Genomic DNA, 17,582 nt, shown 5'->3' with positions numbered 1-17,582 from the left:
AAGGGGTTAAGCATGCCCTGCCTCGTCGTTGGCGTCACACTGCAACATTGTAACATTCTTCCTGTGGTCATAGACCAATCAGCAGGCTGGCAGGGGCACGCCCCTCTCGCTACTCGCTCTGATTGGCTGAGACGCAGCCCCTGCCTCGGCCGCTGTGTGTAGCCATTGGTTGGTTCTGCTGACAGTTTTGCATCCACAGACTCAGCTCTCGGCTGATGTGGAGCCAGTGGAGCCTCGGCCAATCAAGCTCTGCGCGCAAGGTGGTGCGCCGAGAGAGGTATTCCTCCGCCAGTTAGGTCATCACAGCATCAAGTCCCTGTCATGAAGTGACTGAGGCAGAAATGGTTACAGTATCTTCCCAAATAAGTTTAACCATTTAAACTGTCCTCATAAATGCAGCCAGTTCAACACTTCCCAATGTACGTTACAAACTTGCCAAATGTGTCATGTGTTATAAAAAGGGTTAAAAACAAAGTCAGTGCTAAAAGAGGTCCACACATTGGCCCATATTTACCAAACAGTGCTACGCTTTATGCCGACCTAACTCCCATTCAAATGAATTGGGGTGTGCTAAAGTTTAACACCGTTTAGCAAATGTGGGCCATTGAGAGTGAGTCTCGCTCATTAAAAGGCAATCTCGCTCATTTTAGACTCAATGTGCCACAGGCACTAAATGCGGTTAGGTTGACTGGCTAACGTTAACCCTATGCTAATGAGTAAAACCGGGGGCGTGCCCAACTCCAGTTCTCAAGACCCCCCAACAGGTCAGATTTTAAGGATATCCCTGCTTCAGCACAGGTGGCTCAATCAGAGGCTCAGTGACTGAGCCTCTGATTGAGCCACCTGTACTGATGCAGGGACTGAGCCAACTGTGCAGAAGCAGAGACTGATTGAGCCACCTGTGCTGAAGCAGGGAGATCTTGAAACCCGACCTGTGATGATATAGGACAAATAGAAGTAGATATTTGCACGAAAGGACACACACGTTCAGCGACATTTCAGTGATCCTAGAAAATGAAATTTTAATGGAAATACGCTGGCTTCGATTAGTACATTTTCATTGAATTTTAAATGACAAATAATGCTTGCCGCAGCATCTGAGTTTAGGACATGAAAGCTTTCTGGGCTCTCTCTCTCTCCATCATCTACAGCAACGGTGCGCAAACTGGGGGGGCGGGAGATTTTGCTGGGGGGGAGGGGCGAGGGTGGTTTCAGAGCCGCCCGTGCTCTTCCCCACAGCATTTAAATTAAATGCCGGGGGAGGTGTGAGGCCTCTGTAACTTACTTATCAAATGATGCCGCGGGGTCATGGCGTGACATCACATGACACCTGCACGCTGGAAACAAAGGTAGGGGGGTTGCGAGCACTGGGGCGAGTAGGCAGGGGGGTGCAGCGCGAATGGTTTGCGCACCCCTGATCTACAGCCCGTGTCTCCCCGCTGCTGGATGAAGCCTCCCCAATGATCTCCCAGGAACCAGACGAGTACCATTTTTTTCCAACGATATATCTCTCAATATCTCTCAATATCTCTCTATATCTCTCTATATCTCTCTATGGGGCTTATGCAGAGACGTGAGAGAAGGTGAATGTCGCCAAGGATTTGGCGAAAGAGTGTGCTTGAAAATGTTTATCGCCGAGAACATGGCGAGTTTCAAAGAATCCGCCAGAAGTGTGTTGTAGCCAAAAAAATTTGCCACATACGTGGCGAGAATCACTTATTCGCCATTTCTAAATTACATGGTATTCAAGTAGGGCCGATACGCATGAACGTGCCATTCAGGCACATTATATGGCGCGTTTCTGTCCGCCATCCAAAGTTGGCTAGTACCTGTTGTTCGCCGGCGCTGCTGGACGTATGAGAAAATGCTGTGTACATGAAGGAGACTGAGGTAACCTCAGAGCTGTCAATCAGCAGCTCTGGGTCTCGCGAGAGGCGCGCGTTCGTCTTTCCACGGTAGCACAGGAATGATTTATGTTTCACAACGACCGCGCGCCTCGGCATGGCGAGTTTCACGCACAGTGAAACTCGCCCAAATTAACAAAACTTATAAAACGCGGGTAACGGTGTTCCGTGCACAGATTCAACTGTTTATAAATATTGCTTTAGTGTGTGTGTATAATATATAAATATATATATATATATAATCAAAAAATAAATAGATGATACCGTTCTGTGGCTAACGAAATGCTTTTATTTGTGCGAGCTTTCGAGATACACTGATCTCTTCTTCCGGCGATGTTACAATGAATGAAGCAAGGATTACTTAAAAACAGTGTCTCTTGGAATGTTATCTGTGCTGTTTCTTCCCCCGGTGTGGATGAGATATATCTCTCTCTCTCTATATCTATATCTATCTCTCTCTATGGGCCTCATGCAGAGAGCATCGTTATTTCAAAATTCGCCATTTTTTGTACAATTTCGCGCAGAAACCGGCATAAAATGGCGAGTTACGAAAAACGCGCCATTTTGTTTTTTTTATTGCTAAAACTCGCCTCGCGGCTGGCGAGAACCTCCATCTCGCCATTTTTAAAACTCTCCGAATGCAGAGAGGTACGAGCGGCATGTAGCGGCTGTTCGCGCCAGGGAAATGGCGCGATTTTCTCATTTTAGCCGCGCCAGGAAATATTGGCAATAAGATGGCGCTCGCCGCCTATAGCAAAGGGGGAAAAAAAGCCGCGATTTTTTTTTTTTACATTTCTGAAGCGCGCATCTGTTCCATTCAAACTCGCCACACGCATCCATGTTAAACATAGCAGAATTCGCACTTTTCTGCATATGGAGAATAAAACTCTCCAAAAAAGCTACTTTTTATGAAATTCGCCAATTTGAAAATTCTATGCTCTCTGCATGAGGCCCTAAATCTATCTATATATCTATATCTATCTCTCTCTATATATATATATCTATCTCTCTCTATGTGTCCACACACACACACACACACACATCAAAAAAATCTTTACACACACACACACACACACACAGAGACAGAGATATATCTCTCTCTCTCTATATATCTCTATATATATATCTATCTATCTCTCTCTATATATATCTCTCTCTATATATCTCTCTCTCTCTCTATATATCTATCTCTCTATGTGTCCACACACACTCTTTAAGGTGCACATAGGATATTATGAGTGGATGGAGAAAAAAAGGGATGTAATACAGCCTTAAGATAATGTTCTTAAGATGTCCTCGTGTGACTCAGAACCCCAAAAGGATCTATCCAGGACCTCTTGTGTTCCATTGGTATACACATGAAACCTGGAATAGGAAAAGAAAACATTTATTCTTAAAGAACATATAAAAATAAAAATGTAAGAAACATAAAAAAAACAAAACTTAAATCAAAATCACATAATATATCACATTATTCTAAGTCACATTGTAGTAAATACTCGCAAAATGCAACCTCACAAACTGCAACACGCGCATTGACACAACAACTTTGTTGTGTTCGCACAGTGTTCACATATATGAAAACATACAGATTGCGGCAGCGCATAATAAGATCAGACTGCACTGTCACACTGTCACACTGTCACACTGTCACACTGTCGCACTGTCACACTGTCGCACTGTCACACTGTCACACTGTCGCACCGCAGAAGCGATTGTCCGTATAGAGTCGGAAATGCTCGGTTCGCGGCACACGTTCGCAAGCCGTTATTCAGAATTGTGCGCGCATTGAACATGAAATATTCGGTTAAGAATTACATTCAAATATAGTGATATCCTGTTCTTAATATGTAAGTAGTAGTTCTTTGGTTGAATTAGAGTCTATATTGGCCGATCACTGACAGAATTTTGTGTATCATTATTATTTTCCTTGAAATTCACCGATTTTACAATTGATGTAATATAATACAGCTCAACCCCGTTATAACGCGATACATGCGCGGCTCCCAATTTTCGTATGTATGAATACTTTACAACACGATTATTGGTATCTTAAATACTTGATTGTACAACGCATACAATTGTACATTATTTCTAACGCGATCCGCTTATATCGCGATATGATTCTTTGGACCCTATGTACAGCATTATAAGGGGGTTGAGCTGTATAATGTAATGTAATGAATATAAAGTATGAATATTTAACCCCTTAGCCTCCGTCACCATGCATTGCATCCTCTGCTAGGGGTCAATCTCATTTTCGGCGTGGCAGCGAGCGCACAAGGACAGACTTTTCTGTTGGACACATTATCTCATGGCTCTTTTTTAAATCTTTTTGTACTTTGACCCATATCAGAACATTTAAAACCCGTGAAAGACGTCACGTCAGCAAGTTCACTGCCAACTGTCTGGCATTTAAAAAAAAATGGCATTGGTCTGTAGACCAGGTGATCCTCACCTCTGAACCTAGACAAAGGTTTTATATTGCCAAAACTTCAGCCAACCACGTCGAAAGGAGCAAGTGACACGTTTCTAACCCAATGACATAGGGGTGGCCAACTCTAGTCCTCAAGGGCCACCAACAGGTCTCAGGATATCCCTGCTTCAGCACAGGTGGCTCATTCAGAGGCTCAGTCAAAGACTGCACCACCTGTGCTGACGCAGGGATATTCTGATACGCTGATCTGTTGGTGGCCCTTGAGGAGTGGAGTTGGCCGCTCCTGTACAGTGTAAGCTCCGAGGCGCAGGAACTTGCGATTGACACAGCCGCGTATACACTGCAGTGCTTTATAAACAACATGTTGGGGGCCTGGCAGTGACGAGGTTAATAGGAAGGTGACATAAAAGACAAGATGGTGGCGATTGGCGAAACGTTTTTTTTTTAACCCTTTCAGTGCTGAGGCTAATAAAAGCGGTGGCACTTTGCCATAAGGAAGGCGGACACACCCATAAGTGTTGGATTATTGGGGTTGGAACATTTAACGAGAGATGAGCAAACTCAACGAAATTCAGTTTGCAAGTTCTCCCCCTCCGTACTTTTGTGACATGTTTAAAAATAAATAAATATATATATATTTTTTTCAAACGTGAAAAGTTCGATTGAACTTTCAGAGCAAAAATGTTGAACGTGATTCTTAAATCGCTAAGAAAAGTTGCCCGCATTTGTAGTTTCTGTTAGCGAATATTGTTTTTTTTTTTTTTGTTTGTTTTTTTACAACTTTGGTTTTCGGAAAAATATGGCGATTTTTCCTTCTCTTTCCAGATTTTTTTGTCAAACAAAAATAGGATCGCGTTTTTTTTCTTCTTCTTTCAAACTTGCCCATTTAGATTGTAAGCTCTTCGGGGCAGAGACCCCTTTTCCTATTCTTTTATGTGTGAAGCGCGTATTCCCATTCTGTGTTATAATATTATGTCACGTGTATTACTGCTGTGACGCGCTATGTACCTGAATGGCCCTATATAAGAAAGACATACATACATAAAGGTATCTCTACGTTTAACCCGCTCAGCGCTGGGGTCGCGGTTCGTTTTGCTTATCTTGCTAGTGAAGGATACAGTATTGTGTATAGTAAGTGGGGGAGGGCGGGGCAGGGATTCCCCATTTCCCCTGTAATGGGGAAACCCTGCCAGTAAAGTGTATTATCATCTATTTTAAAACATATCACTTAAAAAAATAAATAATTCACGTGTTATACAGTTATACCACAGTAAATGACATCTTCCCTTTTCCGTGGAATGATTGCACTTTGTTGGAAGATAGTCATTGCAATTCAGGACCAACACTTGAAGCTTATAGTTCTGTATCCTTTATCTAAAACCAAAATAAAATCACATTTTAACGTGAACTAAAACCAAGACTAAAAAAAGTCTCCGTTTACTTTTTAACTTCCAATTTCCAAGACAGACATACATACATACATACATACACAGTGTAGTTATGTATATATGTATGTATATGTGTGTAAAAAGATATACATGTGTATGTGAGTATATATATATATAGATATGTGTGTAAAAATAAATAAATATGTGTGTGTGTGTGTATGTTTGTAAATATAAATATATATGTGTGTATAAATGTGTGTATAAAAATATGTATGTGTGTGTGTGTGTGTGTGTTTGTGTGTATATATATATATGTATATATATATATATATATATATATATATATATATATATATATATATATATATATATATATATATATATATATATATATATATATATATATATATATATATATATATATATATATATATATATATATATATATATATATACAAATATAGCTGTATGCTCATCTGCATGTCTTAGGCAGGTCTGCAACCCCGCCTTTCCCCATTTTATATATATATATATAGGCTATACGATACCGTGTGAGCGAATATCAGAGGCAGCACTCCAGAAGGTAGTCAAAAAAAAAATTGTATTTAGTGTGACATATAAACCAACGTTTCGGTCCTCCACACGGGACCTTTCTCAATATATATATTCAGATTTATAGCAACAGTTTTATACATCTGTTCTTCATTCTGAAATGTTACTCCAATCTGACATATGTACATCATTCTGAAATGTATATACTAGTGTTCAACTTGTGTGTGTGTTACTCAAAAAAAAATACTTTCTAAAATATATACACATATATTATTTTAACCCTGCCAACACCCAAGAGATAAAAAGCTGAATGTCCATGTGTGCAGCAGCCAGTGGGAGGGCAGGGCGCACTATTTTCTGCTTCTCAGCAGGCGGAGGGATAAAGGAAGCTGAGTATATGCCTGGGCTTGCAGCGGTAGCAGCAGCAGAGGAGTGGAGAGATACAGTGCAGATACTGTACACACAGGCAGAGATACAGGCAGCATGTCTAAGAAGCAGGACGGGCTGATGGAGGAGATCATGGAATCCAAAGTGATGTGGTACCCTGACTCCAAGAAAATCACCCAAATGGACCTGTTCAGGGCCAGGGTCAACAGCAAGTTTGGGCTGAATCTGGGTGAGTGACAGCACAGGCTCTGGGGCCATTAAACACTACATCATATGGGCCCAAATATGAGAAATGGGACATTTTATCATGTTAAATAATTAACTGAAATGTTGATCAAATAAAATCCAAGCAGAAGAATCAGCACAACAGCAATGCCCACTGGGAACACATGATATATATATATATATATAACAAAAAATGAGCGCGAGTGTCCAAATGAATATAAAATATGTGACAATTTATTAAAACAATTAATAGACACCCCTAGCAGAATAATCTATATAGAATAAACATATAACATAAAACACATATTACTAAATAATACTTACAGACATGAAAATAAGATCACCACATACAGCTGATAGGTAAAGGAGGATACCCCTGCTTGTGTTTACCACACAATATGGTTGGGGGACTAGCTCTATATAGGGAAGGCAGATAGGAGATAACTATGACAATAGATCACATGTAAAGTCTGTGATCTATTGTCATAGTTATCTCCTATCTGTCTCCCCTAGACAGAGCTAGTCCCCCAACCATATTGTGTGGTAAACACAAGCAGGGGTATCCTCCTTTACCTATCAGCTGTATGTGGTGATCTTATTTTCATGTCTGTAAGCATTATTTAGTAATATGTGTTTTATGTTATATGTTTATCCTATATAGATTATTCTGCTAGGGGTGTCTATTAATTGTTTTAATAAATTGTCACATATTTTATATTCATTTGGACACTCTCGCTCATTTTTTGTTTAATTTGTTTAGCTTTGGAAAATCTTTATTTGAGCTGCATATGTCAATAGTCCCACCTACATTTCTTCGCCTATATACTTTGCCCAGATAATTTCACTGACATTTATATATTATTCCAATTGAAGTCTGGCTAATTTTTCCTTTTTTGTTTCAATATATATATATATATATTTAACTAAAGGCAATAGTTAATAACTAACATACTAAATAGATGATTTATTAGAATATTGCACATCATATAATAACAGTGTACTGTAGTTATGTATGTGTATATATAGTGTGTGTGTGTGTGTGTGTGTGTGTGTGTAAAATAATTAGTACTAAATGTTATTGTTAAAAAGAAAGAAAACAACCCATGTTGCTCAGAAAAATCTCTTGTTGGTATTAGAATCACAGTAAATTGTGTTAAAACCAATGTATATCAATAGAAACAGATACAAATATGTAGAATATACAGTAGGTAATATACGGGAAGCTGTAGGAAAAAATATACGTTGAAAAAAAAAAAAGAAGGAAGGAATAGTCACTTTACGTTATTGCTGAACCCGACTCTTGCTGCTTTGGGCCGCAATTATAGTAGGCGCCCGCGACGGAGCACATGGCGTCGCCCGCGCCTGTCGCCCGAGCGATGGGTGCACTGAGGCTGGAGGGATGGGGAGGCGTCACCAGGCTGGTTCGCCCTCATTGACTGAACCACTCACGTGACGCAGCCGTGACTCGAAAAAATCCCAAAAATTATCTGTCTTTTGCAAAATCTGCCGCGCGGTCGCTCTGCATCGCGCCCGCGCTTTGCGCGCACTGTGGCCGGCCCGTATCAGCTGTTGCACTTGGTTCGCGCAGCGCGCGGAAATCGCACGCACCCTCGCCCCTACTATAAACGCAGCCTTACATAGGGGAAATCCGTGACCCCAAGAATGATAAATTAAAGAACGCCTAGAAGAAAGCGCCAACAAATGCCCCCAGGGTGAAATAAGTTTGGGATTTTAATGGATAAAATAATTATTAAAATACACTCACACAGTGCATGCGAGCAAAGAATGACTTGTCCTTCTTTCCTCCTACGCGTTTCGCTAGAACACAGCTAGCTTCAGGGATGTAAGGCATCACACATCTTACATCCCTGAAGAAGCTAGTTGTGTTCTAGCAAAACGCGTAGGAGGAAAGGAGAAGGCATTCTTTGCTCGCATGCCCTGTGCGAGTGTATCTGAATAATTATTTTATCCATTTCAATCTCAAACTTATTTCACCATGGGGGCATTTATTTGCGCTTTCTAATAGGCGTTCTTTACTAAATGTTATTGAGAAGAAAACACATTTTATTGGGTATCAATCACTGCACGGGGGAGGGGGGGGAATGCATTTGGGATCTGTAAAGGGGTTATTGGGTCACCTGGAGGATATAATGGCAGATATCAGTAGAATGAGGGATCTGGGACTGACTGACACTCATAGAAGTGACACTAGAGGGTCCTTCAGATCACTCATAAACAAACCAGCCTTTCATAAAGATCATGAGGACCAAAGAATAGTATTAAAGTATTAAATGTTAATGACATCATTTATTGCATCATAGAAATAATAAGAAAATCAATATTCACTGCAGGACTTGGATATTTTTGAGGTTGCCCATACATTAATAATGAATGTCACTATATTATTATTGCACCATTTATTGCGCAAATGATGAAGGTTGAGAGGTTTACTTCACCGTCTTTAAGGTAACGAAGCGTAAAATGAAATCATACAGAAAAAAATGTATCGTTCATATTGCATGAATCTGGTAAGCCAGTGGCGTGCTGAGAAGCTTGCCGTCTGTGTTGCATTGTTGCATTGTTGCACCATGATGTGACCGTCACCCAGCAGAATATACCGCCGTCACACTTTCACCATTTATTTTGGATGTGTGCAAAACTTATCAAGCTCGTTGTGAACTCCTTGAAACAAGCAGGTCGGCCACACCGGCAGCAGGTGGGTTAAGGCAGGGGCGGGCAACTCCAGTCCACAAGGGCCGCCAACAGGTCAGGTTTTCAGGATATCCCTGCTTCAGCACAGGTGGCTCACTCAGTCCCATCTTCAGCACAGGTGGCACAATCAGTGGCTCAGACTAATTGAGCAACCTGTGCTGAATCAGGGATAGCCTTAAAACCTGAACAGTTGTTGGCCCTGAGGAATGGAGTTGACCACCGCTTGGGTAAAGGCATTGCGGGCTACTCACTGCACAAGGGGTTAACGGGCCCATTTTAGTAGCTTTGCAAGAGAACGGCAGGCAGTTTACAGTCACAAAATAAAAATGCAGCCACTGTCACCGGACACCAGAAACGAGTTACATATTTGGGAGCAGCAAAGGGCAATTGTTCATCTTTTTGCCTTAGGGCGGAGACTACGGTGACAGCAGTTAGACATGCTTAGATGACATGGGCCCATGCTTTGCACAGTGGACTTTGGCCCTTCTCCATTCAGAATGTTTGCAAACTGCGTCTGACCGAGCAAAAAATTCTCCGCTGTGCGTGATGCGCCATTACAACGCTGATTGATTGTGTACATTAAAGAGATACAGCAAATAGTTTTGCTGTAAAGGGATTTTGCACACCTCATTGCACTAATCGGGTTCAGCAACGTATGCAGGAAGTAAATGGTTGACGTGCCTTAATACACCCTCTAAGTGCCTGTATGTCTGCCGCACCCGAGTGTAGAGATCACGACAGCCAATCGATCCCCAATAATATATTCAGATCCCTTCAGTGAGCCAAACAGGAATGGCGTCCACAGAATGTCATAAGGGCCCCCGTCCAGTGGGAACCAAAAGTGACCCCAGTATGGACATTGTTTGCTACGGAAGCTGCACCAGTAGTTACCCTATAGATGAACATCACTACTTGCACCCCTGAGAACCCCCACGGTTACAGAGTTACGCCTCCGGGTCATATGGTCTTGGTTTTAACCCTTCACTGTCGGCAGTGAAACGGCTTAATCCCAGATCCACCACTTAGGCAGCTGACGTCATCTTTTCCTAGCTAGATTATCCACCTGTAATCAGGTAATGTTGCTACTAATAGAATTGCAGCCCAAGCCCATTCATTACAAGATGCTTAATGCTGACGTGCATTTATCTCTGAGTTCCAGTAATGCTGTGAAAGGAAGCAGTACAGGGCGCATGATACACACATGTCTTAGGCAGGTCTGCAACCCTGTCTTTCACCATTATCCCCAGCATACAGTGCTTCCACTGCAGCAAGGGATTCTGGGAAATGACATGCAAATGAGCACGCGTGTCACCTTTTGTCTGAAAAACCATTGTTACATGGAGCCCATATAAGCTGATGCTCGCTGTTAACACAGCTTTAAAGCACAGCATGGGAATCAGAATCTAAACTCTGGTTCAAATCCCAGCGTCAGTTCTCATTGTAACAGGGCAAGTTACCTATCCCACCTGTACCTCAGTCACCAAAATTAGATTGGAGAAAAATAGAAGAAAGCACGAAAAACGGCAGTGGTTTAATTCCATTTATTAAGAAGCTAAGACTCGGTAGGTATCGCACTTCGAAACGTTAGAATTTAACAGCACTCAGTCAGGGATTGCTCCATCGTTGAGACCGCCACGGACGATTACTCCTGGATTCTCCCTGTCCGGATGACATCACCCGTACAGTGTTGGCGGAGTGAAACGCTGAGATGGCGGAGCAAGCAAAATAGGGCCCACACTTCTCCCCGCGTTTACGTTCCCTGCGCATTTCGCGATTCTCTGAAGTTCCACCAAAATGTAGATTGTAAGCTCTGCGTGACTGGGACACGTTGTGCGCAGCGCTGCGCGACACGAGATAACATTCGCAATAACTGCCCACAGAAACGTGCGCCAGGGCGTGTGTTAAATCCAGGAACGCTCGCGGAGAACACCGCTTCCGGGTTACATTGTAGAACAACATCGTCACTGTGTAATCCTATCTGTTCTGCATGATAAAACCTGGCTACCCCTGCTAACAGTTTAATCAAGATAGGAAAAATAGGCTAAAGCGCTCCAATGCCAGGAATAAAAGAATAATGCAAGCCAAACCATTAATCCAAGGTATAAAAAATGAGTAATGATATTAGTACTTAATATCCAATAGTATGGGTACTATCCTCCTGAAGACAGGTGGTAGATGGTACAAGTCCGCCCACCATCAGTCTCATTGGCAGGTTCCCCTGAAATATAAACAATACTCACAAATCCTAGGAGTGGTAGGCAGGCTGTGCAGCTTCCAATATGTAGTAAACAGGAATAATTTCTTTTTGCTTGTGCGCTTTGTTCTCCATTTATTCCTGTTAACAGTTTAATCAATTCTGCAGGATGTCTTCACATCCAAGTTTATTTTACTACCTGCTGATGTAACCTCAGATTTGTTCTGCATAACAACGAATGCCTGGCCTGCCGCAGACATTACAGCCAATGCATTCTGTGCTGCTGGCCTGGGTAAACAGGGTGTAATTGGGGTGAAAGTTACTACTTGATGTACGCCTGTTTATTCTGCTGCCTTCCCATCCCATTATTTGCAGTGGCTGAGAGGCCAGGATTGAAAGGGGCAACCCAAGCAAGCGATTATTTTGTTCAATTTTATTCTTATTTTTTTTTTACATAGGACTGAAGCAGGGGATGTCCAGAGCTGAAGCCCCTTCTTTTTAGCGCCAGGGACCCCCTGCTTTCGGAAATGCCTTTCGTAGGGAGTACCAGTAATCGCTCCGCTAGCAGGGTTCGTGCGATGGCGGAGTTTCACAGCTCTCGCACCCCGCTGGCCAATAGGAAGCCGCGAAGTCATCGGGTTCGGCTTCCTTGTCGGCCCGCGTGACGCGGGGGGCCGTAAACTTTGATGAGATACCGGCACCCCCTTTAGAGATAAGTATCTTGGGAAGCAGGGGGTCCCTGGAGCTGAAATGAATGGGGTTCAGCTCCGGAGACCCCCTGCTTCAAGCCTATGTTAAGAAAACAGTAATACCAAAAAAAGCATGAATTGCTCCTTTATGTACAGTACAGTAGAGGCAATTTATCCGACGAGCCTGGTATATAAAGCACTTGTTTAGCCTTATTTAAACAGTTGCAGGTTAAATAAAACTTGTTCAGCCTGAACCTAACCCTTACCTTAACCCTAATATGCCAGCCTTACCCTATCATACCAGCCTAACCCTACCCGCAATCTGCCATCCTTAGCCTATTATTTCAGCCTAACCCTCACCTCAATATGCCAGCCTAACCCTTACCTTAACCGTAATACTGTATGCCAGCCTAACCCTTACCTTAACCGTAATACTGTATGCCAGCCTAACCCTATTATGCCAGCCTAACCCTCATCCCAATATGCCAGCCTAACCCTTACCTTAACCGTAATACTGTATGCCAGCCTAACCCTATTATGCCAGCCTAACCCTCATCCCAATATGCCAGCCTAACCCTTACCTTAATGTAATACTATATGCCAGCCTAACCCTATTATGCCAGCCTAACCCTCATCCCAATATGCCAGCCTAACCCTCACCTTAACGTAATACTGTATGCCAGCCTAACCCTATTATGCCAGCCTAACCTTCATTATAATATGCCAGCCTAACCCTTACCTTAACCGTAATACTGTATGCCATCCTAACCCTATTATGCCAGCCTAACCCTCATCCCAATATGCCAGCCTAACCCTCACCTTAACGTAATACTGTATGCCAGCCTAACCCTATTATGCCAGCCTAACCCTCACCCCAATATGCCAGCCTAACCCTTACCTTAACGTAATACTGTATGCCAGCCTAACCCTATTATGCCAGCCTAACCCTCACCTTAACGTAATACTGTATGCGAGCCTAACCCTATTATGCCAGCCTAACCCTCACCCCAATATGCCAGCCTAACCCTTACCTTAACGTAATACTATATGCCAGCCTAACCCTTACCTTAACCGTAATACTGTATGCCAGCCTAACCCTATTGTGCCCAACCTAATCCTCATCCCAATATGCCAGCCTAACCCTTACCTTAACATGAAGGCCTGACCGTAATATGCCAGCCTCACCCTTACCAACGCTCTCTAAATCCTAATATTCTGGGAGAAAATCATTGCTGCCAAAATAAGGGGGAGGGAGCAGGTTATAGAGCCGACTGCCAAGTAAACAGTCCCGTCCTTAAGTTAATGTTAACCCTTTAACGGCCAAATGTCAGGTCTGCTAGCAGAAGGTTGAGAGGATCACGGAGATGAGTTTAGCTTTGACTGCGACAAACCGGTTTCTCATTTATTGTCCACCCGAACCTCTTTCCTTTTAACATTACACCCTTGCTGCTAGAGAGACAGGGAACACATCAGCAGTGATGGGGATTAAGGGGAACAATGCATACTGTGTTTTTAAAGTTACATGTAAGAAATCTTTCTCTGGGCTGTCTACAGTGAATCTTACCGTTCTGAAGCACATCATTTTTTTTTTTTAAATTCTGTTTGTATTTTTTTTAATGCGGGAAAATTACTGACATTAGAAAAATACAATAGTAATGTTATTTGCTTCCCCGCGATTGGATATTTATTATGATTTCTGAAAAATAAATAGAAAATAAGATAAATGCAAAATGCTACGTTATATTTGAGATCAAAGCTATGTAGGGATGAGCAGAAGAGTGGAGCCAGCTTTGAAGGTTAAGAAGAGAACTTTGTGGGTAATCCGAAACATGACGGGAAGCCAGGATTGGGATGTAAGGAGGAGATGAGCAGAGACTGTTTTGGGAGAAAGTGAAATGATTCTAGCAGCAGAGTTTTGGTTGGATTGCAAAGGAGAAAGTCTTGAGGCAGGGAGACCTTTTAGCCGTATGTTACAGCAATCCAGACGGGAGAGGATGAGGGCATGCATTAGAGTTTTAGCAGTAGATTGACAGAGGAAAGGGTGGATCTGGGCAATGTTACAGAGAAAGAAGCAACTCATTTTATATGAATGGAGAAGCAAAGGGAAGAGTCAAATGTTACTCCTAGGCAACGTGCTTTGGCGACAGCATAGATTGTAGAACTGTTTACTGTGATGGAGAAAGGGGATATTAGGCCGGGTTTAGGGGAAATATAAGGAGCTGAGTTTTAGACATATTATGTTTAACGTGGCGGAGAGTCATCTATGAGGATATACAGTAGGCAGGAGGCAATCAGAGACTTGAGACTGGATTGCAGGTGTCTGGTTAAAGGTGGATAGATATCTGTTTATGACCTGCATAGAGATGATAGCTGAAGCCAAAGGAGTGAGCTCACCAAGGGATAGTGCGGAGAGAGAAAAGGAGAGGTCCCAGAACAGAGCCCTGAGGTGCACCAACAGACATATCAACAGGAGACAGACATGTTGGCAACAGAGACCAAAAATGTGCGATGGGAGAAGTATGATGAGAACCAGAATATAGCTTGGTGACAGACCCCAAGAGAGCGTAGAATATAAAGGAGAAGAGAGTGATCAACACTATCGAAGGTAGCAGAGAGATCGAGACGGGTAAGTAGGGACAAGTGACCATAGGATTTTTTCTTCATGGAGATCATTGGCTACTTGAGTAAGCACAGTCTCCGCTGAGTGAGCTGTACGAAAGCCAGATTGCAAGGGGCCCTGGAGGGCGTGGGAATGAAGGGAGTGGATCATACGTGAGAACACGAGACGTTCAAGTAATTCGGAGGAAAATGCCAGGAGGGATACCGAGTTAGTAAGGCACGTAGGGTCATGGCTGGGTTTTTCTTGAGAATAGGTGTGTCCACCGCATGCTTAAAAGATGAGAGGAAAGTGCCAGGGGATAGGGAAGAATTGCATATAAACATGAGACCCTGAGGGGAAACAATTCTGAAGATTGTTTCGTACATTCCCATAAGCATCAAAACAAAAATAAACTACAAGATGCTCACTTTACATAGTTACACACTAAATTAGGTTGAAAAAAGACATGTGTCCATCAAGTTCAACCTATGTTACATTTAGACGACAGATACTTTATCCTATATCCGTACTTACAGTATATTGATCCAGAGGAAGGCAAACAGAAAACCCCAGTGAGACATCATCCACTAATATCTCATAAGGGGGAAAATAAATTCCTTCTTGACTCCAAATAATGGCCAATCAGATTACTCCCTGGGTCAACATCCTTCTCATGTTTACTTCTGCGGTGTGAAAAGTAGTAATCTCTGCACCATCGTTTTTATGGCCTATCCCAAATCCCTGGATAGAATCAGACTCTGTGTATGTATGTGGTTCCCATACACCACTTCATACAGGCAGTACTGCAGGGCTCTTTAACTGGTGCCCTGTGAGGGTCCTTGCTGTGGCCCTTGGAGACTCTGCTCCTGCTCATGTCATACTAGTTGCTTAAGCAGCTAAGTGCAGTTTTTGCCGCTGAAATGTACTTGTAAGTTACAGAAACGTAAATCCGTATATGGCAGATGTTATAAATGTGTGCAATGTTGAAATATACTATTTAAAAAAAATTCCTTTAAATGTATCTAGAAAGATATCAAAATAAGCTTGTGGCCCTTCTTCTAAATGTTTTCGGACCTGGCCCCTTTGGTGAACTAGTTGAAGAGTCCCACAGTAAAGTAAGGCAAATCAAACATGCTTGGGGTAGGTGTAAGGCTACATGTGTATCTACTATATATTTTGGATAGCTATGTGTCTGGTCCCTAGGCATTTGGACACCTCTTAAGATATCGTAACCACATTTTGCATGATGGTTCCTGAGATCAAGGATACAAAGGGAGCCGTATACACCATGAAAGATGCAATCATATTAGTGCAAAAAGATCATTTTAATGACTGAGCACAGTCATGCACCGTCCTGACATCAAGGAGCAGGTTTTTGTCTTTCTTTGGATACAATTCACATATGACATCACAAATGACATCAGCAATGACAACTGATGACAACACAAATGACATGATACCATCACACAACCCTCAAGCTACAGGTAAACCCCGTTATAGTGCGGTCCTTGGGGTCCACCCCGAGACCACCGCAATAGTAACGGGGTCGCGCTAATTAAAAAAAAAAAAATGGCCGCTGCGCGCCTGATCGGGAGGGAGGGAGTGAGGAGGGAAGGAAGGAAGAGGTGGCCGGAAGCCCTATACGTCCTCTAGCAACGGCTGGGCAACCTGCTCCTTACCTCCCACCACGGCATCCATTTCCTCCCCCCCAGGCCCCCACACCTACCGGCCCTCCGTGGCATAGCCCACGCGGCCCTCCGAGTCACAACCTGCTCCTCACTCACCCCCCCTCGTCCCGACACCCCCCCCTCATCCCGACACCCCCCCTCCTCCCGACACCCCCCCTCCTCCCGACACCCCCCCTCCTCCCGACACCCCCCCTCCTCCCGACACCCTCCTCCTGATGCCAGCTCCGATCTCAGCAGCCGACACCAAAGGTAGGGAGGGGGAGTGGGAGGTGTGGTGTAGTGTGCTGTGAGAGTGTGTTGTGAGAGCTGTGTGCTGTGAGAGTGTGCTGTGAGTGCTGAGTGCTGTGTGCGCTGTGTGCTGTGAGTGTGCTGTGAGTGCTGAGTGCTGTGTGAGCTGTGTGCTGTGAGTGCTGTGTGGTGTGAGAGCTGAGTGCTGTGTGAGCTGAGTGCTGTGTGAGCTGTGTGCTGTGAGTGTGCTGTGAGTGCTGTGTGGTGTGAGAGCTGAGTGCTGTGTGAGCTTTGTGCTGTGACAGCTGTATGCTGTGTGTGCTGTGAGAGTGTGTTCAGTGAGAGTGTGTGCAGTGAGAGTGTGTGCAGTGGTGCAGTGAGAGTGAGTGCTGGGAGTGTGTGCAGTGTGCTGTGAGCAGTGTGCAGTGTAGAGTGTGTGCAGTGTGAGCTGTGTAGAGTGTGTCCAGTGTGTGCAGTGAGAGTGTGTGCAGTGGTGCAGTGAGAGTGAGTGCTGGGAGTGTGTGCAGTGTGCTGTGAGCAGTGTGCAGTGTAGAGTGTGTGCAGTGTGAGCTGTGTAGA

General features: G+C 43.4%; 1 protein-coding gene across 3 annotated transcripts in view; it reads left to right on the top strand.

Moving 5' to 3' along the window:
* The first annotated feature begins 6,702 nt into the window (after nucleotides 1-6,702).
* Nucleotides 6,703-17,582, top strand: part of AACS (acetoacetyl-CoA synthetase) — a 69,477-nt gene continuing 58,597 nt past the window's right edge. For 2 of the 3 annotated variants that reach the window (XR_012787759.1, XM_075568710.1), the window contains exon 1: nucleotides 6,703-6,897. Coding sequence is in view for 2 of the 3 variants with exons in the window: in XM_075568710.1 (XP_075424825.1) it covers nucleotides 6,765-6,897 (133 nt within the window). In the remaining variant the exon portion in view is untranslated. The remainder of the gene's footprint in view (nucleotides 6,898-17,582) is intronic. The other variant, XM_075568709.1, reaches the window with a different exon arrangement.

This window comes from Ascaphus truei, chromosome 13, assembly GCF_040206685.1.
Source record: "Ascaphus truei isolate aAscTru1 chromosome 13, aAscTru1.hap1, whole genome shotgun sequence".
NCBI lineage: Eukaryota > Metazoa > Chordata > Amphibia > Anura > Ascaphidae > Ascaphus > Ascaphus truei.
This window is presented reverse-complemented; position numbering and strand designations above follow the sequence as displayed.